Source organism: Labrus bergylta, chromosome 14 (assembly GCF_963930695.1).
Source record: "Labrus bergylta chromosome 14, fLabBer1.1, whole genome shotgun sequence".
Classification (NCBI taxonomy): Eukaryota; Metazoa; Chordata; class Actinopteri; order Labriformes; family Labridae; genus Labrus; species Labrus bergylta.
In genome coordinates, this window is record NC_089208.1 from 21,754,392 (window position 1) to 21,780,034 (window position 25,643).

The 25,643-nt window shown below is 43.6% G+C and overlaps 2 protein-coding genes across 3 annotated transcripts; one reads left to right on the forward strand and one right to left on the reverse strand.

Annotated features, from left to right (window-relative positions):
* The first annotated feature begins 1,116 nt into the window (after positions 1 to 1,116).
* Positions 1,117 to 13,370, forward strand: zgc:152891 (uncharacterized protein LOC767741 homolog). The gene is made up of 15 exons (XM_020633374.3): positions 1,117 to 1,397; positions 3,037 to 3,208; positions 4,627 to 4,876; positions 5,596 to 5,677; positions 5,845 to 5,934; positions 6,024 to 6,139; positions 6,840 to 7,012; positions 7,098 to 7,241; positions 7,350 to 7,553; positions 8,855 to 8,941; positions 9,023 to 9,192; positions 9,341 to 9,456; positions 9,552 to 9,652; positions 10,326 to 10,496; positions 12,976 to 13,370. The coding sequence occupies exons 2-15, from the start codon at positions 3,050 to 3,052 to the stop codon at positions 13,153 to 13,155; spliced, it is 2,043 nt and encodes a 680-aa protein (XP_020489030.2). The 5' UTR covers positions 1,117 to 1,397; positions 3,037 to 3,049; the 3' UTR covers positions 13,156 to 13,370.
* An 858-nt stretch (positions 13,371 to 14,228) lies between these two features.
* Positions 14,229 to 21,667, reverse strand: LOC109983574 (microtubule associated protein 11). Of its 2 annotated transcripts, none has more exons than XM_020633352.3 (13): positions 21,411 to 21,667; positions 19,577 to 19,917; positions 19,136 to 19,231; positions 18,784 to 18,913; positions 18,395 to 18,481; positions 17,551 to 17,671; positions 17,062 to 17,209; positions 16,723 to 16,805; positions 16,207 to 16,358; positions 15,686 to 15,822; positions 15,498 to 15,576; positions 15,271 to 15,385; positions 14,229 to 14,855 (listed from the first exon to the last, which is right to left on the reverse strand). In XM_020633352.3, the coding sequence occupies exons 1-13, from the start codon at positions 21,601 to 21,603 to the stop codon at positions 14,699 to 14,701; spliced, it is 1,839 nt and encodes a 612-aa protein (XP_020489008.1). In that variant the 5' UTR covers positions 21,604 to 21,667; the 3' UTR covers positions 14,229 to 14,698. The 2 variants fall into 2 exon arrangements, with proteins under 2 accessions (XP_020489008.1, XP_020489007.1); XM_020633351.3 differs by having other exon boundaries at positions 19,577 to 19,920; positions 21,411 to 21,666.
* Positions 21,668 to 25,643: the final 3,976 nt, after the last annotated feature.

Genomic DNA, 25,643 nt, shown 5'->3' on the forward strand with positions numbered 1-25,643 from the left:
GCGGAGCCTATGGGTCATTGCAGAGGGGGCGGGGACCAATAGTGGGCCCTTAAACTGTCTATAGGCTATATAGCATATGCTGTAGCCTATATAGTAATATAGTATTGCATTTATGGAATAGTATCGGCTGTATGGAGATACAAGACGGGGCGGGACGAAGAGAAATGCCGCTGCAGATTACAAAGGGTGCTATTACAGTGACAGGGACTTATCAGTGAGTGACCTGCTGATGTTTAAGCAGAACAAGTGCTGATATGTCTGTGCACATATTCCACCGATTAAACAAGTAAAGCAGACTTAATTAGCCGGACAGGAAACCAAAGATAGAAGGCAACTACAGTTTGACATTCAGTGAAGTTGGACGCTCATCCAGCCACACAGCCAAACAGACAATACAATAAAACCACACATTATCAACCCACACACCACAACAAACTTTGTAAACAGTGTGACAGCAATGGCCTGCCGTTCATACAGTACGATAACCAAGCATTCACGGCGGTCTACAACACATGCACCCACAAACTAAAGACCAGCATCTAAGCGTAATCACAAATAATGATGAAACAACTTACCAATTAAGTTTTCATCAGCACTGTTGCTTTCCTGCACGGAGCTAGCTGGGTGCTCCTCTCTAACATGTTTATTTGCTTGGCTAGTAGCGTTTACGGTAGCTTAGCTTAGTATGATACTTTTGTTTCAAATGTAAGATGCAAAAGATTAGCTGTAATAGTGTCCAATCAGCTACCTCCGATGTTGAAATATGAAGACGATGATGAAGTGTAAAATCCTGCAGTTCCTCAAGTGTCCACTAGAGGCTGGCTGCAGAAGCACAGGAAGTCACATACACACCCATTCAAAAAAGCCTGTTTTAACAGCAGAGATGAACATGTTTACAGCCTGGTTCAAAAAACCAAATAGGTCTGATTAGCTCATGTCTCGATCGGCACACACTGTACAGGGGGTGAATGTTTTGATGACTCATCAGTTTTGATTTGATGAAGGATAAGAGTTATTCACAATAAGGCGTGACCTGATTGACAGGCGGGCACGGTGTAACGGTTTGTCAGGAGGTTTAAAACCTGCCTCAGCTCCAGCTCTCAGCCTGTCGTTAGGTTGACTGAAAGTTAGACTGAGACAGCATTTCCAGCATGGAGACCGCCATCGATGGGACTCCAGCGCCCCCTGTAGTAAAAGATGAGTGCCGTCACTCAGGCTTCAAACATTCATATTAACAGTCTGTCGTCCGGTCTTGATACCTGTTCAGGTTGAGCCAATAAGAGCTAGAGGTGTTATTGTGGGCGTGGCTTACAAAGAAGCAGAGGTGCACTGTACCTGCAGCTGTCATTCAGCACACCACCATCCCAGAGAGGAGACGAGGAGGAGTCAGTCTGCAGGTAAGCTCACCTGTCTGCTTTTACTCTCTCCTGTGTTGTATTTTCAGGACTGTAGAAAGATGCTTACCTGTAAAACATTCTTCATATCATCATTTCACATTTCAGAGCCTCAAATTCACAGAAAACGTTACAGATGTTTAACTTTATTAACGCTGTTTACTTCACACTTTGAGTGATTTTAGAGTTATACTAAAGTTTCAGTCAGACACGATAAATGCTCGACTCAATGCCGGGAGATTATTTATAGTTTGTATTTTAACAAACTTCATGGCCTGAAAACAGTCCAATGAAAGAAACTCATACTTCAAACTCATAAATGTCACAAATAACCAAACCAGATTTTCAAAGTTTGATTTGATTCCAGTTAAACAACATCACAAATTTTGATGATGTTCTGTTACCATGGCAGCAACAATAGACATCGTAGAACCCCACTTTTGGGTCGTTTCTAGTTTCTTAATAACAAAAAAATGCAAGGAGGAACTCGGCACTCTCACTTGTATTGTGTTTTTATGCTCTAAAGGGCAATACACGTTTTATTTCATCTTGAGGTGTCGCCTTGTTTTACAATTTTTTATCTCAAAATTTGACCAAAAGCTGCGTCTTTAAGGCTATTCGATGTTTGAATAAACCGTTTTCTCTGCAGTCTGTTTATCACAGATCAGGAGGCGGGGATGAAACATGACCTTTAATATGATACCTGGCTACAGTGTTGTTTATTCTGATTACTGCAGGGTGACAAAGCATCATGTGAACCGACACCCACGCTAACCAAGGCTAACAGCTGCTCATTTCCCAGTCAAATATCAGGGAGATAAACAAACAAGCTCTCATCAGATTCCACAGAGGAGGAAGAACAAAAAATAAATGATCAATGTTCAGTTGAACCTCGGAAAAATTAATGGGGGAGAAAGTTTTACATCACAGAAGAAGTCAGCAATGCAACCATATTCTTTAAAAAAAGACATTTTCAAGACATTATACGACATCTAAAGAGCAAACAGTGAAAATTCAAGCACAGATGGAAACTAACAAACAGACAAACACAAACATAACAGCTGATGACATAAATCTTTGACACATTCCTGGAAGAGGAAGAGGAATATTATTAGTGTATAAATGGCAACCAGGTATTTAAATATTTATTTAAATATTTAAATTCATGCACATACATCTAGACTCATATTTCATTCATAAGCACACTTAAAGGTCACATATTCTGTAAAATCCACTTCATCATGTATCGTTAACACTAATATGTGTCCCTCGTCTGTCTGCAAACACCCCAATGATGAGAAAAGTCCATTCTCTGCATCTTTTTCCTGCTCCACTTTTCAGAAAATGTGTGCTCAAACAGGCTGCAGGGTCTCCTTAAACACAAGTATCTAGTTGGCTGTGAAGATTTTTAAAATCAGGATCATTAGATGACTGTGTGCGCGTGTCTCTCTGCTGAACGCTTCTGATTGGTTGATTGATGTCATATCTGTTTATAGTCTCTCTTTTGTTCTCTGTGTGAACATTTGATGCTGCCTTCTCAGCCAGGACTCTCCTCATGAAGAAAACATTTTCCTGTTAAAATAAATAAAATAATTCATATTTTTATTTTTATTAATGATAAAGGATCTTTTTTGCTCACCAGCTGGGTCACCATCATGTCGACTTCCTGTCACGAGTTTGAGGTGACGGTCCACACCTCGCCAGGTCCTACCTCTGGAACCTTCAGCCGCCTGTGGCTAAACCTGATTGGCTCACACGGAGAGACTCCGCCCCTCAGTGTGAGCGAGGGCGGCTGCCTTCTCCTGCCGGGATCAGTAAGTTTTATCACTCTTTAAAAAAAAGCAGCAGTGTGCCACTCCCTCCAGGTCTTCAGAATTAAACATGTCAGACGCTCAAACAAACCCAACCCCATGTGCCCACTTTCTTCTGATTGTTCAGCTCTCTGGAGGGCTTCTCTCGCTCTCTCTCTCTTTCTCTCTCTCTCTCTCTCTTTCTCTCTCTCTCTCCCTGATTTCTGACTCTATCCACTGTCCTTTGCAATCAGTCAAAATAACAATGATTTTTTTAAGACCTTACAACTAAAATAATTCTTAATCCTTACTCTCTTCATCAATTCAATCAATCAATCAATCAATAACTGAAGGCTTTACCTCCCCTAGTACATTTAGAGACTGTAGGTACCACAAGCAGGCCTGCATTCTGGGACCGTAATGTTCTCGAAGGGTTGTACAGCACTAGTAGCTTCTAAAGATAAGATGGTGCCTGTCCATTTAGAGCTTTGTAAGTGAGAATAAGGATCTTGAATTCTATTCTAGATTGTATAGGGAGCCAGTGCAGAGAAGCCAACACAAGAGTAAAGTGGTCCCTTTTCCTAGTTCTAGTCAGTACACGAGGTGCAGCGTTCTGGACTAGTTGAAGAGTCTTTAGAGACTTACCAGAGCACCCTGACAAAAGAGAATTACAATAATCCAACCTGGAGGTAACAAATGCATGAACTAGTTTTTCTGCATCATTTTGCAACAGGATATTCCTGATCTTCTTGAAATGTGCTTGATGTGAGAGTTAAAGGACATGTCTTGGTCAAATAGAACTCCTAGATTCCTAACAGTGGTGCTAGATGCCAGGCTGATGTCATTAAGGACAGTCAAATCACTAGAAAAAGTCTCTCTGAGGTTTTTAGGGCCTAGCACAATAACTTCAGTCTTGTCTGAGTTAAGTAGGACCTGGTCATCCAGGTCCTAACATCCTTAAGGCAGGTTTCTAGCTTACATAACTGATTAGTGCCATCGGGCTTCATTGATACATAAAGCTGAGTATCATCTGCATAACAATGAAACTGTATGGAGTGTTTCCTCATAATATTTCCCAGAGGAAGCATATATAATGTAAAGAGAATTGGTCCAAGCACTGAACCTTGTGGCACTCCATGGCTAACTTTGGTGTGCATAGAGTACTTATCATTAAAATGTACAAACTGAGATCGGTCTGATAAGTAGGATTCAAACCAACTTAAAGCAGTCCCTGTAATTTCAAGTAAATGTTCTAGTCTGTGTAATAGGATTTGATGGTCAATATTGTCAAAAGCAGCACTAAGATCTAACAAGACGAGCACAGAAAGAAGTCCCCTGTCTGAAGCTAGAAGTAGATCGTTTGTAACTTTAACTAGTGCAGTCTCAGTGCTATGGTGGACTCTAAATCCTGACTGAAACTTCTCCTCATCCTGTCCTTACAGGTGTGTCCGGTTCAGGTCCGAGTCAGCGCTCCTCTGGGTTGCCTGCTTCTGGTTCGGCTTCGACTGGAGGCTCGGACTGGATTCCCCGACCTAGACTGGCACTGCAGCCGGGTGGAGGTCCGCAGCCTGGCTGTGGAGGACCAGCGAGGCGGGAGAGGGGCGTGTCCTGGGGATCCAAACATACAGGTGTTCCTGTGTGACCGATGGCTTCGAACAGCAGATGGCGACATAGAGCTGCGGAGCGGAAAGTGTAAATTCAAAGTTTAAAGATCTTATGTGTTCCTGTCATAGTCTGCATAAAACTGATAGGCAGCAAGAGCCGGGACATCACCGGGGTTGTCAAGTGGGAACCTCCCAGCTCTTGCGTCCCAGAGTCCACTTCCTCCATGCTAGCTCTGGCCGCCCACCAAACCCTCATTCAGAACTTCCATATCTTACCTACTTAACCACATGGCCATCACAGCCTGAACAGCGTCACCATCTCAACAGATCTAGTCTCTGTTCAAGAAAGCTCCAGGTAGTGTCAACGCTGATACCACCAACCCTACCATATGGCCGCTAATGGCCCCCACAAACAAAACACAACTATTCCTGCTGCTAGCACTTACCCCAGCCAAATTGGGCTTTTGTTATACCCACTCCTTCTCTCAGAAGACAGAACAGAGACAAACAAAGGAGATAATATGGTTCTCTCCTTCCTTCAGTTCGCCCAGGGGTGAGACAATGGGGGTTCTGTCGAGGTAGCCTCTGTTAGCCTGGTGCTAACGCTAGCTGCAGAGCTAACTGAGTTCCCTTATGTTAGGGGGTGTGTTTTCGATGATTAGATTGCATCATTTCTCGATTTGCTGCACATTTTTTCCTGAAGCCAGCTGTTTTGTGTTTGCTGAGTGTTTTCCTTTGTCAGCCACTGTACTATCCACCGTGCATGGAGAAGTTATTCTAGTTATCGTTGCTGTTACTCCTCCGCAGTGTGTCTGCTGATGGACGAGACGGAGGAGAAAGTGAAGCAGCAGCGAATCAGACAGCTGGAACATCACCAGAAGCTCATCCGGTAAAACAACAAACACACATTTACACACGATTCCCTTAAATTCAGTCTTTATGACAACGCTAGGCCGCAGTACCTGCCTTTCACCTCTAGTTGTCAGCGATTATATTGGATTGAATCGTCTTTACACTGCTGAGATACCTGGTCTCTTCTTGTGTTGTTTACTGCAGATGGCGTGAGTTTGTCGAAGGCGCTCCACATTGTGTGGATCTGAACAGTCTGTCTGAACTCGGACCGAACCTCCGCTACACTTTCAAGAGGTGAAGTCAGATCTAAACGCACAAACTGTCAGACGTCTGGTCACATCGAGAGGTAAACATTCAGTCTTTGTTTGTGTCGTTGTCCTCAGTCCAGCTGCTAACCTGTACTATCTGAGAGGCTTCGCTGGCCAGGCCGAGTCCTGGACCAGTTTCAGCGAGCTGGAGACGGTTTTCTCCTTCATTGGACACCAGAACAACACGGCCAGTAAGAAACCGACAACACTTGTTCAAATGGATTATTTTTTATAATCAGTGACTGGAGAATATTCTCATAGTAGGAAACCTGTTCAACCATCGACTGTATATTATTATGGACGACGTGTGTCTCCACCTCCTACCATTGTATAAAATGAAGCCAAAATACGCACTGACATGTCGCGCTGTTGACGTGATTTGGAGCTCAGACATTGGCAGAGGGGAACTGGCTAGTAAAACCAGAGACTTGAAGCCACGCCCCTTTCTCTAACCAAATCAAACATTAAAGTTACGAATAAAAGGTCAAAGGTCGCTCACTTGGGTTCAGTCCACAGCAGAAAAGATTCTTGTGTCTGTTTGAAGCAGAAACTCACAGTGATGGAAAGTTAAGCGACTCTTGTGTTTGTGTTCTTTACGTTTCCTCTCGTCGTTCCTCCTCTACTCTGATAATCCAGAGCTCACAGCAACGCAGGAACCTCATTGGTCAAAACAGCTGTCACTCATGATGTTACATGTGCTCTTGTTTACGTCAAATAATGAATTTAGAAAAAGCTGATCAGAAATTAATAGGTTGACATAAATCAGAATAAGAACTAACTATCATCCCTGAAGAAGTTTTTAAAAGTTCTGGTTACTTTTTAATCATTAAAATGATTATATCACTTTAAACCCTGTGGTATAAAAAGTAACCGTCCTTTGGTCTCTGTCAGAGTTCGTTCAGGCTCACTGGGAGGAGGATTGGTATTTTGGTTATCAGTGTCTTAATGGCTGTAACCCTCTGCTGCTGCGTCAGACCAGCATCCTTCCTCCAAACCTGTCAGTCACCCCAGACATGCTCCGCCCCTTCCTGCCTGATTGCTCCTCCCTCGAGCAGGAGCTCCAGGTGTGTGTTCTCTTCTCTGACTCCTACCTGTTGTTTGGTGCTGACTCTTACACAGCTGTTTTAACTGCGTCCTCTGGTGTGACAGACAGGTAACATTTACCTGCTGGACTATGAGGTTTTAGACAACGTCCCGGCCAACGTGATCAACGGGAAGCAGACGTACCTGTCGGCTCCACTGTGCCTCCTCCACCTGAACCAGCGGGGACAGCTGGTCCCCATCGCCATCCAGGTGAGCTCCAGGGGTCTCATTCATCAACATCAACATCTTTGAAAGATTTTTGTTCAATTTTAAAATTATAATATATTTAATCAATGTCTTACTAACCTCCTCCTTCAGTTGCAACAGACGCCCGGCCCTCACAACCCGCTCTTCCTGCCCTCTGACCCTGGCTGTGATTGGCTGCTGGCTAAGATCTTTGTCCGCAGCGCAGACTTCCAGTGTCACCAGATAGCCTCCCACTACCTGAGGACTCACATGCTGGGAGAGCTGTGCTGTGTGTCCACGCTGAGGCAGCTCCCCGAGACACACCCACTGCACCAGGTATGCAAACACACTCAAATGTTAAACCTTAAAGGTCCCATATTATGCTTTTTCTGGTTTAGTGTGCCCTTTAGTGTGTTTTCCAAGTGTCCTGTGCATGTTTAGGCACATCTATGTGCAAAAATTCAAAGTCTGTGGAAACGCGGCTTCTCCTACGTCCTCCTGTTAGCTGTAACATTAGCCACATGTAACACTCGGTTCTAGCTCCCCTCGATAAAAATTTGTCAGTCCGACGTCATTGTCAGTGTGAGATCACTGATCTAAGCCCATTGGCTCGTTGTGGCAAGCCCTGCAGCTCATGTTGAAATTTCTGAGAAGCGTGCTGAGCAACTGACCAATGACGACAGAGTGGATCGGAAGACCAATCAGAGCAGACTTGGCCCACGTGGGGTCTAACAGTGTGGGCTCAACAGAGCGTAGCTGACGGACTCAGAGCAGAGAGGGAGCAAGGAGGAGCAGTACATGAAAACAGACACTTTTTTCAAACTTTAGCTATTGTGAACGTACAAAGGTAGGTACATAAATTAAATATACGAACCCCAAAAAGGGCAGAATATGAGCTCTTTAAAGATCCAATCAGTGAGATGTGTAGTGAGTGAAATGATAAAGTGACCTTACTATATGATCAGACATTAAGGAAACATGCTATGTTGAAGTGCTGGCTTCTCTGACAACAATGCAGCAGCCAGTATGTCCTCCTTCTAACTTTAGATTCTGGTCCTGAATGCTCTGGATTTGTTTGGACCAGAGAAGGTAGGTGGTTTCACCCCCACACAGCCGTTTTGGATGCCCCTCAGTTTGCTAGATATGAGAGCAGTTATCAGGTCAACAGGTGTTGCAGTGATGGAAGCGGGTAAGAGAAGTGGTTCAGATAGAAGTGATTGTACCCGACCTAAAAAGCCTCTGCATGTTTCTAATAAGCTCCACGAGCAGAAACGTGCTCAAACTAGGATCAGTATTGGACGTAGTGGCTTGATCTTGCCTATCAAAAGTTTCAGCCACTGAGGGGCTGATAGCCTACCGTACTTAATTGACGCGTTGTTTCCGTGTTCGTGGCAATAATTCAATCAACTCCGTGCTGTCACTCAACCGGGTTTATCCGAATCGTTCATTTACAATACATATTCTGGTCGTCTACATACACTTATTCCATTATAACTTGAAAGTTACATATTGCTCCTTTACGTGTTAGTGTATTTTACATATAAGTGATCATTTGTTTTTCCCTGTTGATAAAATGTTGTTGGTGCAGCGTTGTCAGCTTTCTCTCCTCCTCTCTGATTGGCTGCTTGTGTTGACAGTTGCTGATGCCACACATCAGGACGTCACTTCAGATCAACTTCCAGGCGAGAGCGTCTCTGCTGGCTGCAGACGGCGTGTTTGATAAGGTGAACCATCAGTTGGAACTGGAATACAAAAAGAGAGAAGAGCAGCTTTCTGACATTGTTGCGATGTTTTGGTCCCTGCAGGCGATGGGTTGTGGTCTGGAGGGGTTACCAGTCCTCCTGTCCCGGGCCTCAGACAGGATTTCCTATCAATCTCTGTGCGTCCCTGATGACCTGACGGAGCGTGGCGTGGACAAACTGCCGCAGAGCTTCTACGCCCAGGATGCCCTGAGAGTTTGGGACGCACTGCACAGGTAAACAAACTCACCTCCACCACATGAGTCTCTCTCTCTCTTTTCATCCTCGATTTGGATGCTGAAATGTCATATTCAGGGGATTAACTGTGTGTGTGTGTGTGTGTGTGTGTGTGTGTGTGTGTGTGTGTGTGTGTGTGTGTATCAGGTTTGTGTTCAGCTGGGTCAGTGTGTATTACAGTGGAGACGATGAGGTGCAGCAGGACTCTGAGCTCCAACACTGGATCTCTGACCTCAATGCACACGGTTTCAACAATCACTCAGGTCTTTCTGTTTGTTCGTTTGTTTGTTTGTTGATATGGTTGTTTATCCTTATTTACTGTTTTAGTTCATGCAGTCTGTGTCCTCTCGTCCTCCAGGTTTCCCTCAGTGCTTCAGGACTAAAGCTGAAGTTTCTAAATTCGTCACGATGATCATGTTCTCGTGTTCGGCTCTTCATGCTGCTGTGAACTTCTCTCAGGTGAGTCGACTACAGAACACATTACTGTGAACTCCGTCTTTAAATAAAACAAAAACTTGAGAAGGTCTGAAAAATGGAGGTAAGTAGTAACATTTCATGTTGAAAGAGGTTTTTTAAATTTTATTCTTGGGCTTTTTTTATTGGAGGGATAGGTGGGTAGAGTTGGAAATGAGGGAGAGAGAGGGGAATGACATGCAGTAAAGGAGCCACATGTTGGATTCGAACCTGAGCCGCCTGCTTGGAGGATTATAACCTCCATTCATGGGGCGCGCACTGCGCCACCAGTGCCCCTGGTTTCTTCTCATTCCACTGGAATGACAAAGGGCATTTAAAAAAAAGGATTAACATTGTTGTAGCTTTTAAATTGTGTCATACTTATTTTGACAGACTTCCAGTGTTTGACAAATTAACCTACAAAGTACCAAACACTGCAGTTCCTCCAGTGTCCACTAGAGTCTGTCTCTTGCAGTGATTCAGAGCCCCACGTTAAAATGTCCAACTTTACAGCTAATCTGAATGAGAAAGCTAACGACAGAGCTCTTTGACAAGACACTTAAGGCGGACTATTTTGTTTTTTTAATAGCTAGAGGGGACATACTGGAGCGAGCCCAAATCATATTTGTATTTATGGACATTTTTTATCTTACCATCCGTAAAACTCTCTCTGTTACAGTTGGATTTCGCTCTCTGGATGCCGAACTGTCCAGCCTACATGCTGCGTCCTCCTCCACAGGTGAAAGGTGAGGTGATGGAGGATGACATCATGTCTTTCCTGCCCCATGTGAACTTGACCTGTCGAGTCCTGACGGCGCTGATGTTGCTTTCCCAACCTGCCGTGAACTTTGTAAGTCTCCAAGTCGTTTCTGTGAACAACTATCACACCTAGTGTTTAAAATGGGTACTGCAGTCTAAATTCTAAACTTCATAGAGAGCTGTCTCTTCCCGCCCCCTCCTCTCTAGAGTCGATGCTCACACAGGTTGCCATGTCTCATTTCAGTAAAGTTAGAAAGATATTCACAGATTCGGCTTTCCCGGATCAATAACTCTCTGCAATCACAGCAAGGTAATCTGCAAGCTACAACCGGATTTCACTCAAAACGAGTCGTCCTCCCCCGCGCTGGGGAACTTGCACTGGCCTCTATGCGGAGCCAGCTGTGGCTCGGTGCAGGAACCGTCTGCAAATTACAACACCGAAAAAAAAATGCTACAAAAATATATTCAATAACTTCAACCAGGAGAGGTGTAGTGTCATCAAAATCATTTTACACGTATGTGAGCTCACGTTTTTCATACAACATTTCTTAGATTGGAAAATATTTTTTGGACAGCCGATACCCTAATTTTCATGAATTTCCAATTTTATTCAATTTCCCATCATGAATTGCTGCTGTTTAAACTACAGTGCATTGCTTTTAGTGATTTTGTATCATTAAAATAAGTAAATAACTTTACAACATGTTGTAGTATCATCACACTCATAACACACATAAACCATCTCCTCTTGATTACACTACAACTCTTAGTTTGATAAAAAGTGCTTTAGGTATTACAATTTGCTTCTATATAATGTCAAGGTTTTCTTCATATAATGATCAATAAAGTCCCTATTATAGGCTGTAGGGTCACAAAAGAATCATCACATATACTTCATATCATGTTGTTTACACTACAGCACTTGGCTTGGAAATTTTTGCCTTTATTCAATTTTGATGATTCTTACCAAAAATCAACATAATATCAGTCTTATAAATTGTTCAGTAGCAGTTTTCTGTTTGAACAGTAGGGGTCTATATTAGGCAATACTTTGACACTTAGTTTGGATTATTATTATTTTTTTTGCATAATTTAAGGGAAGTTTTAATATGGATATTATTAAATAAAGTCACTATTATAGGCTCTAGGGTAACCAAAAAAATCTCATCACACGTACAGTAAATCATGGTTAATGCTTTTATATAACTTTGACCTTTATTTAGCCTTATATATCGTCGCCTTCCTAAAAATAATGGCCTATGTCATTTTTTCAAGTTTTTCAGAAAACACAAAAAACTGATCCAAATATTGAATATATGATATTAATTAAGTATTTCACTCAAAAGGTTATTACAATAGATGGCTATTGACATACTTATAACAATTTCTGTCAATTATGTAACATAAGAGTGATAAATGACTTTTGTGACTTAGGCAATTTTAAACATTCAACTCTGTCAACAAAAAAGCATAGCTAACAAGCTAACATAACTAACAAAACATACTCTAATGCTGAGGAGGGGGGATGAGCCCTGAATCAACGAAATAAATTCAGTGAAAGAGTTGTATGTTGTCGTTCTTCTTGAAGCAGCTTCTTGAAAAGCTTGTAAAATTAAGTCACACTCTTGATATAGGCCATTATACTACGGGGGAGAATCGCATGATCTGTTTAACTGAGGATGTAGGCGACTTTACCAGAGGTGGCAAGCATCATGAGGAGATGATTTATGCAAAAAAAATGAAATTTAAAGGACATTTATTCATGATGAGATTTTTTTTTTACCGTACACCTTACAAAGGGGATTTTATTGAAAATGAGGCTATTTATAGGCTATTAAAAAATCCTCAAAATGATGTAGGCTAAAAGTATTATTTTCCAATCTAAGAAATGTAGAATAAACAACGTGAGATCACATATGTGTAAAATTATTTTGATGACACTACACCTCTCCTGGGTGAAGTTATTGAATATATTTTTGTAGCATCTTTTTTCGGTGTTGTAATTTGCAGACGGTTCCTGCACCGAGCCCCAGCTGGCTCTGCGTAGAGGCCAATGCAAGTTCCCCAGCGCGGGGGAGGACGACTTTTTTTGAGTGAAATCTCGTTGTAGCTTGCAGTCTACCTTGCTGTGATTGCAGAGAGGTGTCGGTTTTGTAAAAGCAATGTACTGTGAAGGAATCTGTGAATATCTTTCTAACTTTACTGAAGTGAGACACACTCTTTTATTGTTTCGGAAACAATGTTCTATGTCCATGTGTCTCGGTAGATAGCCTACTAGCCTACTGTTTCTTCTACACAGCAACGTCCTCATTGCCTTGTAAATGACAAGCTGCGGTCTCAGAATATGAAAAAACAGGCCTTTTTTTCATTTCTGTTTTCTAGTGATTTTATTTTTTATTATATGAAATAGTAAATGGAAATAGAATCATTTTTAAAATTTCACTCATCCCTTTTTGACCATGAAAAAGAAAAACACCTCGTATTTCAATTTGAACTTAATTGACCTGAACACTTAAGTAGAGTCAAACTTCATGCCTGATTTGTCTGAACTGTTTTTCGACCTCCTGCAGGTTCCTCTGTGTCACTACAAGGACACCATCTTTAGAGACGACGCCCACTGCAGGCTGGTAGAGGCGGTACAGGCTGAACTCAAGGCCATTTCTGATGACATTACAGAGCGTAACCGGCACCTGGCGCTGCCGTATCCATACCTGGATCCTGAACACATCGAGAACAGCGTGGCCATTTGAATGATTAGTTTAGAAAGAAATGAACGTCCAGAGAGACAGAGATTTATTTCAATATTCATGTTTTGAATAAATTATTTACGTTTCTTCTTTTTAACCTCTAACTTGTTTTCTAGACTCAAACCGGATTGTTTTTTTTAAATTCTTATTTCTCCCTTGACACTTTAGGAGCCCCTGGAGCCCTAAAACCTAAAATAAAAAAATGTGTGTGCACAACATATTCATTTGTGTTATTCTGAGAGACTTTGTTTTGGAGACAAAAGCTTCTTTAAATATAAAATATAATGTGAATATATCTTTGCTTTTAATTAATTTAGATGTGTTACATGTTAAAAATCTGCACATTTTTAAAATTTTGAACTGCCGGGGATTTTATTCTGTGAAATGACCCCGCCTTTTTTGGGGACAGAGGTCGACACGAGATGGGCCTTTGATTATTTTCAAATGGAACTTGGGCACAGCAAAGATGGGAGAGATTATGAAATAGTACATTTACAACAAAAAGAATATTGGGTTGTTGGTGGCCAAGTGGTTAGGGCGCACACCTCATGTTCAGGGGCTGTAGTCCTCAAACCGGGCATCCCGGGTTGAAATCCGACCTGTGGCTCCTTCCCTGCATGTCATCCCCCCCCTCTCTGTGTCACTGAGATCAAACTCTACGGTCCTATCTCTTCAATAAAGGAACAAGAAGCTTAAATCTTAAAATGAGGATATTTTTATAAATCACTGATTTGATTTTAGCAGCGTGCAGAGCTGCTTCACGGCCTGACCACATACAAGCATCATTTTGTGTTTCTTGGACACATGTTGAAGTCAAGACCACACTACCCGAGACCAGAGGGCTCCGGGACCAGGACAAGACCAAGACCAAGAAAGGGCGAGACTGAGACAAGACCAGGACAATAACTATCACTGAAGAATCATCATCTTGTGTGACTCACTGAGACTGTGACACCGGGAGGGTTGCGGCCGTCTCTTCAACACTAGTGTGAAGCTAACCTTTGAACATCAACAGTAATAAAAGGAGTTTAAAAATATGTTTGAAGTGAAGAGAAGAAAAACCAGAGTCTTGTATCGCCTGTGTTAGGACTTTATATTACATTATATAACATTAAATATGAGAGCTGTAGATACTGACTGAGTGTAGACGATAACACTGACATAAAAACATTTCTTCTTCTGCTCTTGGGATTATTTCTGCACGTCACACGGCTCTCTGTACTTTCAAACTTTTTTCATGCAGCCAGTGGTAGCTTTCAGTCAGAAATGTCGGTGAGTTTGAGTTAATGACAGAGTTTGTTTACTTCCTGTTTGAATCGCTGCGGCGAACACTGACGTCAGGGGACAATTCCTGAATGATCAGACGGGTGATACTGATCCTGTGTGAATACAGTTTGAGTCTTTGTTTCCATTTTTGTATTCTCATTTTTGGGAAAAGAAGCCGAGGTTGAGCTCAATGTCCTATCCTCTCCTCCTCTCCTCCTTGGTTCCTCTCCTCCTGGCTTCCTCTCCTCCTTGCTTCCTCTCCTCCTTGCTTCCTCTCCTCCTAGCTGACAGGATCCACCACCAGCACTTTACACTCCCTCTTGGCGATTTTGTCCAACGACAGCAAAGACTTGTCCTGCGGCGGCAGGTAGAGCGGCCGGCCCACCGGAGAGCCGACGGGGGGAGTGATAGCCCGCCGCTCCATGGCACTGCCCGTCCTGACACACACACACACACACACACACACAAATGAAATGTTATTACAGAAATCTAAATCCAGTTATGTATAAAACTATAAATTATCCTTTGATCCGTTTACAGTAAAGTGGGATCAAAACTGTTCAAGAAGAACTTAGAGAGTTCATGTTGGTTCTCCTTCATCCAAGTCAAGGTGAACCGGAGCTTGAGCCACAGAGGCTTCTCATTCCAGCTCCGACAACGAGCTAGTTTAGAACTGAAGCAGCCTTACAGAGGAGGAGACGCCCCGCTGGCTTTTGGATCAAACTTCCATTTAAAGAGTTTCATTTAAAGACCAGATGCGTGTGTGTGTGTGTGTGTGTGTGTGTGTGTGTGTGTGTGTGTGTGTGTGTGTGTGTGTGTGTGTGTGTGTGTGTGTGTGTGTGTGTGTGTTACCTCATGATGTGTGACCGAGACGGCTGCTGATGGGAGAAGGATTGAGATCGACCCAGACTGGCCTGATGTCGGTCCAGCAGGTCTCGAACCGCCGGGCTGGACGGACTGTTTTTACCTGAACGGGGAAAATAAATGATGATCCCTATTCTGACTTTTAGACACTCGTTTATATTTGTGCCACAAGAGATCAGATTTTGGATCCTTGTGGTAGCGACTGTTGTTCTTACGTGACAGCGGCCGGGCGTCAGGCGGAGGGTTGGACACAGAGGCCGTGAACTGGAGCTTCAGCTTCATGTGCTGACTCAGCTGCAGGCGGTTGTTGAGCGGTGAGGAGATGATGAGGAATAAAACACGTTAGAGAAGATAGTAGTGAACACATTCGATGTTTTCTGTCTGTTCTTCAGAGCGCTCGTACCTCGTACAGTCCCGGTTTGAGGATCTGGAAGGCCACGCTGAACGACAGCGTGCTTCCTTTCCTGCAGTGGCCGAGGTTACTGAGAGGCGTGTGACAGACCACCGCAGACAGCGTGGTGTCCTCGCTGTGAAGGCGACCTGAACAAATAGGACATTAGTCAGGGAGGTCACAATTACCAGATTTACTTTAATACTGGAACAACCAGTGTGTGTAAAACACAGCCACACACACAAACACACAAAAACACACACACACACACACACACACACACACACACACACACGCAGAGACACACATACACACACACACAGCCGTGCACACACACACACACAGAGACACACACACTCAAACACACAAACGCACACACAGCCGCACACACCAACACACACACACACACACACACACACACACACACACACACACACACACACACACACACACACACACACACACACACACACACACACACACACACACACACACACACACACACACACACACACACACACACACACACTGACCCTCTGGAGTCCAGACGAGCCGAACAGCCAGGAAGTCCTGCAGGTTGTTCAGCAGGACGTATTTGACCTTGAAGTGCTCCTTGACGCGCACCGTGCTCGGACAGCTGGCCGTCATGACGAACCGCGGCTGGTCCAGACGGACGCTGGGCAGCCTGGAAAAAAAAACAATGTGTGTGACAGATGTGTCATAAGAAACATAACCTGGTCTTGTTTCTGATGTATTTGATACAGCTTCACAGATTGTTGAGCACAGTTGCGTTCAGATCTCCCGTGGACCGTACTCGAGTACACATGAATCGTGCTCCACCTCTACAAGCGGACTCGGGTACGGTATCCAAGTACGTTACATTTGTGTTCACGCTGATCAAATTAACCGGACTATGGGGTCAACTGTACTCAAATCCGGCTTTTTAAAAGTCGACTGCTCTTCTGAAATTCATTGTAAAATAACCTTTTCCTCCTTCTTTGTGGTTTCCTGTTTCCCCTCAGGTTAAAACCCTCCTGCATGGATCTCACCTGTAGTGGGTGTAGATACAGTTGGTGAAAGGCATCTTGGGAGTCGACCACTGCAGCACAGCGACCAGAGGAACCTCCATCCCCTGAAAATAAAACGTAAAAACCAACTCACACAAACGTAACAGCTCGATTACGACCACAAGGGGGCGCTCACAGCGGTGACATACAGGGCGTCCTGACGAGTAGAGACACAAACATGTCTGTTTATACATTGGAGGGTCGTCGTGATACCAGAACATTATCATGACGCCTCGTTCATTAAACTCCAGCTGTAGTCGTTAGCTGCGTTCTTCTTCGTGGCTCCGTTTTTGGAGAACAAACACAAACACGTCTCCTCACCTCGTTGGAGTCGTCTGGCGGCATGTCGTTGAGGTGCAGCTGGAACAGGAAGTCGTGCTCCTCCAAAGCGCTGAGCATGCTGGGAAGGCGGCAGGCCAGGCTGTCCACCCTGCAGAAAGACGCCATGCCGACCTCACCGGACTGATGGCTGCAGAGCGGGAGGGAGAGCAGAAGGAGGAACGGTGAGAGGAAAGACTCATTGAACTTCACATAACCGTGAGCGTCTGCTTCAAACTGACACAGGAACCTGTTCTACTGTGGACTGGACCCACCTGAGCGACCGTTGACTTTTAGCAGGAAGTGTAATGTGTGGTAATTGTTAGAGAAAGGGGCGTGGCTTCCATACAGCGCTGCCACCAGCCCGTGGCAGTGCTGAAGAAGACGAAGATGCGTCGTCCATTTTGATATACAGTAAAAGTAAACAAACAAAACGTGAAGTAACAAAGTGTTTTCGAAAAGAAGGAAACAGAGCGTGAGGTATGAACGTACCTCACGTTGTCCACCAACAGCACGGAGCCGTCCGGCATCATGGGCAGGTAGGAGGCGTTCAGGTTTGGTAAAATTCGAATGTCCCGGATACTCACCTCCTCCTGAGACGACTCGTTCAACACTAAGAGGAGGAGGAACAGGATTTATGTTTAACAAGGTGAGAGATGTTTGGTTTATCTTCTAAATGAGACGGGGACTCAAGGACTCATGACCAGCTGATTTGAGGAAATTGGCGTTTTTCTTTTTAATGTGTGGTTCCAGTAAAGCTAGCAGCGTATCAAACTGGACCACTGACATCCTGAAATACGTCTGGGAGCAATCTGGAGAATTCTGCAGCTCCTTATCAACAAGAAAAAACTCCCCTCGCTCTTGTTTTCAGGAGTAGATGGACCCCGTATGTTACGTTTAGAGAAAGAACCACTAAATCATCTTCACTGCTTGATCACTCTGCTTGATGAGTACGAGACATTTTGTCTCAAACTGCTGATTAAAGCATTTAATAGAAAAAACAAACGCAGCGATCTTAGTGTGCAAGGTGTCTGTGCGTTATGATTTTTATCGGATCACGGATCTGAAAAAAGGAAACCGAAAGAACTGACTCAGTGTGCAAAGGCCTAAACACCCACACATTTCGATCCATCTGTTTCAGAAACGACTGCGAAAGAAAGAGTTGACATTTAGTCAAGATTTTAAAAAGTAAATTCTGCTCCATTCAGAGATCTTTAACGAGTCTGAAGCAGCTTGTGCATTAAAACCATCACACAGAAATAACTACAGTGTGGTTTATCTGAGTACTGAAGTGAACACCCTGTGGCAAAAGATTACATCAGGAACAATGTTTCACCTTTGAGCACGGCGAGGTGCTTCCCGGAGACGGTCATCTGTTTACAGCGGACGGTGGGAGGCGGCAGGACGGTCAGAGTGGTGCTCACTGTGACGGGAGGAACAAAAGGTTTGTTCAATAATCTTACAGAGCTGCACTGGATGGAACAAACTCTGCAGGAGATCAAAGAGAGATTAGTGTGAAAATGTTATATCTTAAACCTGAGCAGGTTGTTCAAAAGTGATGTAAACAGACGTGATGTACACTTGACAAAAACCTGAGCTATGACATGGATGATGTCATGAGGGTCCTCACAAGTACGACAGTGTGTGTGTGTGTGTGTGTGTGTGTGTGTGTGTGTGTGTGTGTGTGTGTGTGTGTGTGTGTGTGTGTGTGTGTGTACAAGGTACCCTGAGCCTTGAAGGTGTTCAGGTCGTGTCTGAAGGTGTGTGTCGGTTCTCGTTGTTGGAGGACGCTCAGGTAGCCGAGTTCCTGCACCTCGGCTTTCTCCGCCTCCTTCTTCCACACTGTGACCATCACCTGAACACACACATCCGGGATAATCAAACCAGGACAGTTGTCAGGCGTTACCACGATATCAGAACTATTAAAGTTTATATCAAAGTGATATCACATTAGGAGGAGGTGATGTTAAACTGAACTTAATCACTGCTGATATCCAGAACGACCAAAGCATACTACAGACAGACAGACAGACAGACAGACAGACAGACAGACAGACAGACAGACAGACAGACAGACCTTGACTTTCAGGGTGCTGACGGGGAGTTTGTCCAGAGAAACAGTGAGCGGGAAGATCACCTCGTCTGTCAAAACCACAGGCTCGTCCAGAGGAGACTGACGTGGGCAAACAAACAGATCGATGAGAAACAACCAGGAGCCATTAAACTCACACATAGTCGTAATCAGTGACGCTGGCAGGATGAAATATCCATTCCAACCACTTCAGCGTGTATATGACACCTTTATTTCCTAGGTTACCCTCGAGTACATTATAACAGCGACAGAGAGCGGGGCAAGAGAGACAGAGACGGACACAGAGAGAGAGAGTGATGCAGAAACACAAACCCATTGATCAGGCGTTGGCAGAGTGTTATAGATATTTAAAATAACATCATCTGTGCAACACAGGAGGACTGACTAACCAACAATGCATCAGTGTGAGTGTAAACCGTGTCTTACCTGAACAGGTGCCCTGCGGAACTCCCTGGCCGCCGTCCCAGATGAGTTGTGGATGAGCAGCGGTTTGCAGTCCCTGAAACTCCGACACCTGGAGTCCACCCTGCTGCCGAGCGCTGCAATGGCCGCCTCTGCTGCTGCGATGTAGTCCTCCTCGCCGTCCTCGTTGGCCTCGTCCCCGCTGCTTTGGTAGTCGTGATAATGCTGGTGGTGGTTGCTTCGATGGCGGCTGCTCTCACCTGGACTCACGCTGGCCACAGCGCACAAAGAGCCTGCCAGTTCCCTCCAAGCCCGGCTACTGGCTGATTCAGTCCCAAAACCTGCAGCAGAGCCCGCAGCTCCCTCTGCTGGGAAATGACGGACACACAAATGAGATAATCTTCACTGGCTAAAGTCAGTCAATCACCACTCTCACCCTTTTTCTCTGCTTTCAGGCATGGTTTGGACCAATAAACAACCAGAGTTTAACCCTGACTCAGTTCAGTATTCCCTGATTTTAGGCTTTGGTACTGTACTTTTAAGAAGGAATGTGCGACTTTTTGATCCAGTAGATGTCGTCCTTGAGCTCCAGCATGAAACCAAAACAAACTGATGTTAGGCCACACCTCCTCCATACTGAGGCCTCAGCTCTCCTCCAGAGACACACCTCTCCCCTCGTGTTTCCATGAAGGAGTCTAGTGCAAGCGATGTGTCCTTGTCTAGTGCTGCATTGTTGTGTTAGCATCATGTCCAAACGAAGGATAAAACACCGAGTTCTTTATTGTTGATCTTACCCAGAAGTTTTAGCCCTGATTTGGTGCCATTTTTTCCAGGCAACATTACTCTGGTTTGGCCCAAACTAGTACCTGCTCAGTTTAAAAGCTGTCTTGGCCATGGATCGGTCCTTTATTTAGAGGGTTTCTTTCCTTTGACCCGCTTGGAGAAGATTTAGCCCTTGTTGGGTGCAATAAGCTCTCTGATGTAACTCTGGTTAAGTCCAAACGAGGGCTAAAACATGGAGTTATTGCCCACTTTTTAAACCATTTAAACCCTCGTTTGGTTGTGTTTTAAGAGGGGTTCTTTCCTCGATCTCGCCTCGCCCTGTTTTAAGCTCTCATTCAGTATAATATCCTCGAGTGATTGAGCCATGGTTTGGTCCAGTTGAGTGCTGAAACATCTAGCTGTTAAAGAAAATGTTTAGCACTGGTTTGGTCATACATTAAAAGGGGTTCTTTCCCTGTTCTTTCCCTCCAGAGTGTAACCCCACCTCTCGCCCAATGACAGCTGGGATCAACCCCCCCCCCCCTCCCCCTTATTTCTCATGTAAAGGAGGAATATTCTGTTAATAGACTCTGATCTGGTGAATACATTATTAAGCATGCACATGTAGCTACATTGCTGCCTGTTAGTAATTATATAATGAATGACATTGAATTCCTTACACTTTACTGCAAAAACTGCCATCTTATAAAGTGTATTTGTCTTATTTCTGGTCATAAATATCTGAAACTAGAGCAACAAAATGTATCTTAGGTTTTGTCAAATTACATCTTTATCCTAATTCAAGTTGTACATTTTAATTTTAGCTATTTCTTAACACATTAAAGTAATTCAGGCCTTATTCCTTTGGTCGTAATATCTTGAATGTGGCTCATATTAAGATATTTATGACTAGAACTGTTACTAACATTTGAGTTCTTGCAGTGTTTGCTTTTAGAAATAGGTTTTAAAGGACACATTTAAGCGTATAAAAAGGCGTTTAAAGTCTCCTTTGATTAAAACAAACACATTCATTTCTAACATCGACACAGAATAAAGGATTATTTCCCCTTTTTCTCTCCCCCAGCCTTCTCCTTACCGGGGCCGGGCTCGGTTGGCGTCGCCCCTCCGTCCCTGCACCGCAGCACAAGCAGGAACCGGACCGTCTCCCCCAGGTAGAGGTGACTCCGGCGGGGCAGGGTCCGGTACCGGGCCGGGTCGGACAGATCCGTGATGGGCACCGCCGGGAAGTACATGAAATACTCACACTGCGACTCCATCATCTGCACCATGGCGACGACCGGAGGAGGCTGCAGCGAGGAGGAGCAGGACCACAGTCAACACAAACGCACGAGAACAATAAAACACGCACTTCCTGTTATTACTTTCAAAATAAAAGCAGTTACTCACACAGACGGGGTGAAATTCGACTACTACGCCCCGTAGTGGCCATCCATCATACTGCAGTAGAGAAATGGCAGAATAACAGATGTAAATGTGAAACAAATCAGTATATTACAAGGTTAACAAGACTATGGCCGATTCATGAATTAAAGAATGAAAAAGAAGCCAAATAAAAAAATAAAGAATAGGCTTCACGTATTATTTAATATGAGCCACATTCACCTGAATGTCCAGACAAGCATCTTATTTCAAGAAATCAAAAGTATCACACAAAGTAAAATATCTGCAAATATAGCAAACAAAGTTTTGTTTCTTGAATTATGATAAAGATACGGCATAATTTAAAGGAACTAAATTATAAACTAAACTACTAAATGGCCAGGTCACCCTTGTGAAAAGGGTCTTGATCTCAATGGGTTAATTAGGCTACCTGGTTAAATAAAAAAAAAGATTACAAAAAAAGTTTGCTTGCTGCACTGGGAGATCATTTTACCAGTTAAAAACATTTCAGGCCTTACTTTTCTCTTGTAATCTATTGAATATATATTGAAAACAAAGATGTTTGTCTGGAGGTGAATGTTTTTTAATAACGTAAAATTAGATAAATTTGACCAATGTACTTGCTAAGATTTGACTTTTTGCTGTATACTGTTAAGAACACATTTCCCAGAATAAAAAATCAAAACATAATCACAAAAAAAACAGAAAAGGCTCAAGGTAAGAGATTCTAGACTTAGCTTTTCTCATTACCTTAGGTTCAACGTTTGTTTTCCAGTTATAACAACTTCATTTCTCAAGACTTTGAGAAAACAGCTGAATATAACTTGTTATCGTGAGAAAACAAGCTCTGTCATCTTGAGGTAACGAGGTAAGTCAAGATCTTGAGAAAACAACCAAAATGTAGGCCTTCTTGTTATCTCGGGAAAACAAACTAAAATAAAATGTATGGAAAAGTCCGCTTAGGGCTTCTGTAGTATTTTTAGCCAGTGTATTGAACTGTAAAAAAATCTACAACATGCTTTGAATATTCTGCTACTATTGGCTTAAAGTGATCAATTTGAGGGAGAACGATCAGGTTAAATCATGAAACATTGGAGAATTTTCAGCTACTATTGGGGGATAAAGACGGTAACCTGGAAACTCCAAACTGCTAACAGTCGGTTTTGGCGGTTGTTTATTTGATCAGCCATTAAGGAGAGAGCGAGTGAGCTCTGTGATTGGCTGGATAAGTCTTGTGCACCTGTTATCTGGCCCACTTCTGCTGTTACTATCAGTGTCGCCATTTTGCTGTTGTTCGTCTCAAAAAACCACAGGCTTTAGTGTTTCCTGTGTTAGTTTGTATCATGGTGTCCCTCTATGTTCTAGTCTGTATTATTGTTACATTCTTTAGTTCTCTGTGATTTGTGTTCCTTGATTCATGTTGTAGTTCTTGTCGTGTTTCTAGGTTTGTATTTGTTCCTGCCTCTGTGTGTTTCCCTCCTGTCTTGATTGCCCTGATTGTTCTCACCTGTGTCTTGTTAATCTCACCTGTGTTTGATTACCCCTGTCTATTGTTCCTTCCCTCAAGTTGTCAGTTCATTGTTGTTTCCCATGTCCTACGCCAGACCTCTGCTTACCAGTGTTTCAAGTATTTTTCCTGTGCATTTTGATTTCTAGTTTTTTGCTTTAGAGAGTAAGTTTGTGTTTGCCTTTGGCCTTTTTGTTTATTAAATATCTTTAGTTAATTCTGCACGTGGGTCCAGTTCCTTGTTTTTTTCCCTGAACGTGGCAGAATGAACGGACCAGAAAAATGGACCCAGCAGAAATTTTTGATAGAATGGATCCTTTTTAGGAAGATAAGGTATTTCCAAGATATTTTTCGTTTGGCCAGGAGCACTGCAATAATAGAGCAGTCTCCTAGGACTGGCACCCGCTTGGCCATTTTTTCCGGTAGCCGAGGCCAGAGAGACAGAAGTGGCCCCCATGGCTCCCGGCTCCATGTTCTGCCTTCGCTGTCCAGCGCCCCAGAGTCTTCACAGCCTCAGCCAAAGCAGCCGATGCCTCAGCCCAGGTCTCATCACAGGCCTCAACCCAGGTCTCATCACAGGCCTCAGCCCAGGTCTCATCACAGGCCTCAGTCCAGGTCTCATCACAGGCCTCAGTCCAGGTCTCATCACAGGCCTCAGCCCAGGTCTCAACCCAGGTCTCAACCCAGGTCTCAACCCAGGTCTCATCACAGGCCTCAGCCCAGGCCTCAGCCCAGGTCTCATCACAGGCCTCAGCCCAGGTCTCAACCCAGGTCTCAACCCAGGCCTCAGCCCAGGTCTCATCACAGGCCTCAGCCCAGGACTCAACTCAAGCCACAGCCTCCCTGTGTTCCAGCAGAGTGCTGTCTGTCTCCTGTGCCTGTGTCTACCTGTTCCGGCAGAGTGCCGTCTGCCTGCAGCCCCTGTTCCAGCAGAGCGCCGTCTGTCTGTACCTGCTATGCTACGTCAGCCTCCTGTGCCTGCGGAGAGACTCCTGCCCCCTGTTTCAGAGTGGTGCGTTCATCGTTGGTCCACTTCGCTGTCTCCGTGAGAGGACCTGCCCACTTCTGTGTCTCCGTGGGAGGCCCTGCCCACTTCTGTGACTTTGATTTGGTTGTAGGTTCATGTAGGGTCAATCCTTCAGGATCCATTTGAGATGGCTTTAAGGTCCTTTACAATAAGATAAAGGAGTCCAATCGATGGTGGACGCTACTGCCATCGATGGGACTCCAAAGCCCCCTGCAGTAACAGATGGGTGACGTCACTCAGGCTTTGTACATTAATATTTACAGTCTATGGTGGAAACTCGGAAAAATACAATCTTTAACATTTCCAGCATGTTCAAAACGAACTATAGTGACAGAAAATATTTTTCAGATAAAGCTATTTGACAGCGGAAAGTGTATTTTAAGCCCCTCACACCAAATATAAAGTAACTTTGAATTTCCCTTGGGATCAATTACGTACCTACCTGGGAAGGGAAACTGCTACTTTATCAATCACCATAAATAAGAATGATAAAAAAGTAAAACATAATAATGCATTTTTTTAATTGCTCCAAATTTCCCCAAACCAGTGCATCTTATAGATATCAGTCTTTACTGATCATCATATCAAAGCTATGAGGCTACAATACCTACCTATCTCTATCTATCAGCAGTGGTACGCCCCACCATTAGGCCTCTGACATATTTACATGACGTCAAGGCTTAACAGATGTCAATGTTTCCTCTACCATTATATTGGGGTGGCGGCCTGCACTCCGTGATATTCTGGTTTGCTTTTGTAGGTCAAACTGAGGCATCAGACTCTTCTATAGGTTAAAATCATTCAGATTGGACCTAAGGTAAAATAATGTTCAGATATTTGTAATGATTTTTTTAAGGCCAATGTCCATGTTGTCTTTTATAGTCTTTCACTACTAACTATAGAAGAAGGATATCCTTTAGACTTTTACATCAGTTTTCATGTTTCTCTGGAACATATTCCAATGCCCTAAACAAATCAGAAAATAAAATTGCAGAGAAGGTTTGCCTGTGCAGAGAGGGCGCAATCAGCTCCGCAGAACAAGGCGCACATGGTAGAAACTGCCAGTAAGCTGTCGTGCTTCAATAATAATAATGAAATTTTTTTTTTTTTTTGAGATTGAAGGTGGTTTCGTCTTAGGGAACCAATAGTAGAATTTACCCAATAGAGATAGTATAACACTTAAACTGGGAAAACATCCTTTGAATTAGATTTTGAAACACAGTATTTTTTTTCCATGAAAAGGTGTCAGCAAATACGTCCAATCAACAAAAATGTCTCTAATAAACGTTTAGAGTCATTGTTTCTAAAGTTTAGAACTTTTTTAATTGACGTTCACTTCTGTAAATCTGTCAAGTGCTGTTCAGTTGTTTTTCTGTTGCTGAAAACACTGAAGG

What these genes read in the sequence shown, in the direction of transcription:
- zgc:152891 (XM_020633374.3), top strand. Translation starts at nt 3,050, where the DNA reads ATGTCGACTTCCTGTCACGAGTTTGAGGTGACGGTCCACACCTCGCCA. An exon ending in GCCTTCTCCTGCCGGGATCA is followed by an intron (nt 3,209 to 4,626) that starts GTAAGTTTTATC and finishes CTGTCCTTACAG; the next exon opens with GTGTGTCCGGTTCAGGTCCG. An exon ending in GTTTGGGACGCACTGCACAG is followed by an intron (nt 9,193 to 9,340) that starts GTAAACAAACTC and finishes TGTGTGTATCAG; the next exon opens with GTTTGTGTTCAGCTGGGTCA.
- LOC109983574 (XM_020633351.3), bottom strand. Translation starts at nt 21,603, where the DNA reads ATGGTGCAGATGATGGAGTCGCAGTGTGAGTATTTCATGTACTTCCCG. An exon ending in CGCCAGACGACTCCAACGAG is followed by an intron (nt 16,806 to 17,061) that starts GTGAGGAGACGT and finishes TTTTATTTTCAG; the next exon opens with GGGATGGAGGTTCCTCTGGT. An exon ending in GCTCGTCTGGACTCCAGAGG is followed by an intron (nt 15,823 to 16,206) that starts GTCAGTGTGTGT and finishes CTATTTGTTCAG; the next exon opens with GTCGCCTTCACAGCGAGGAC.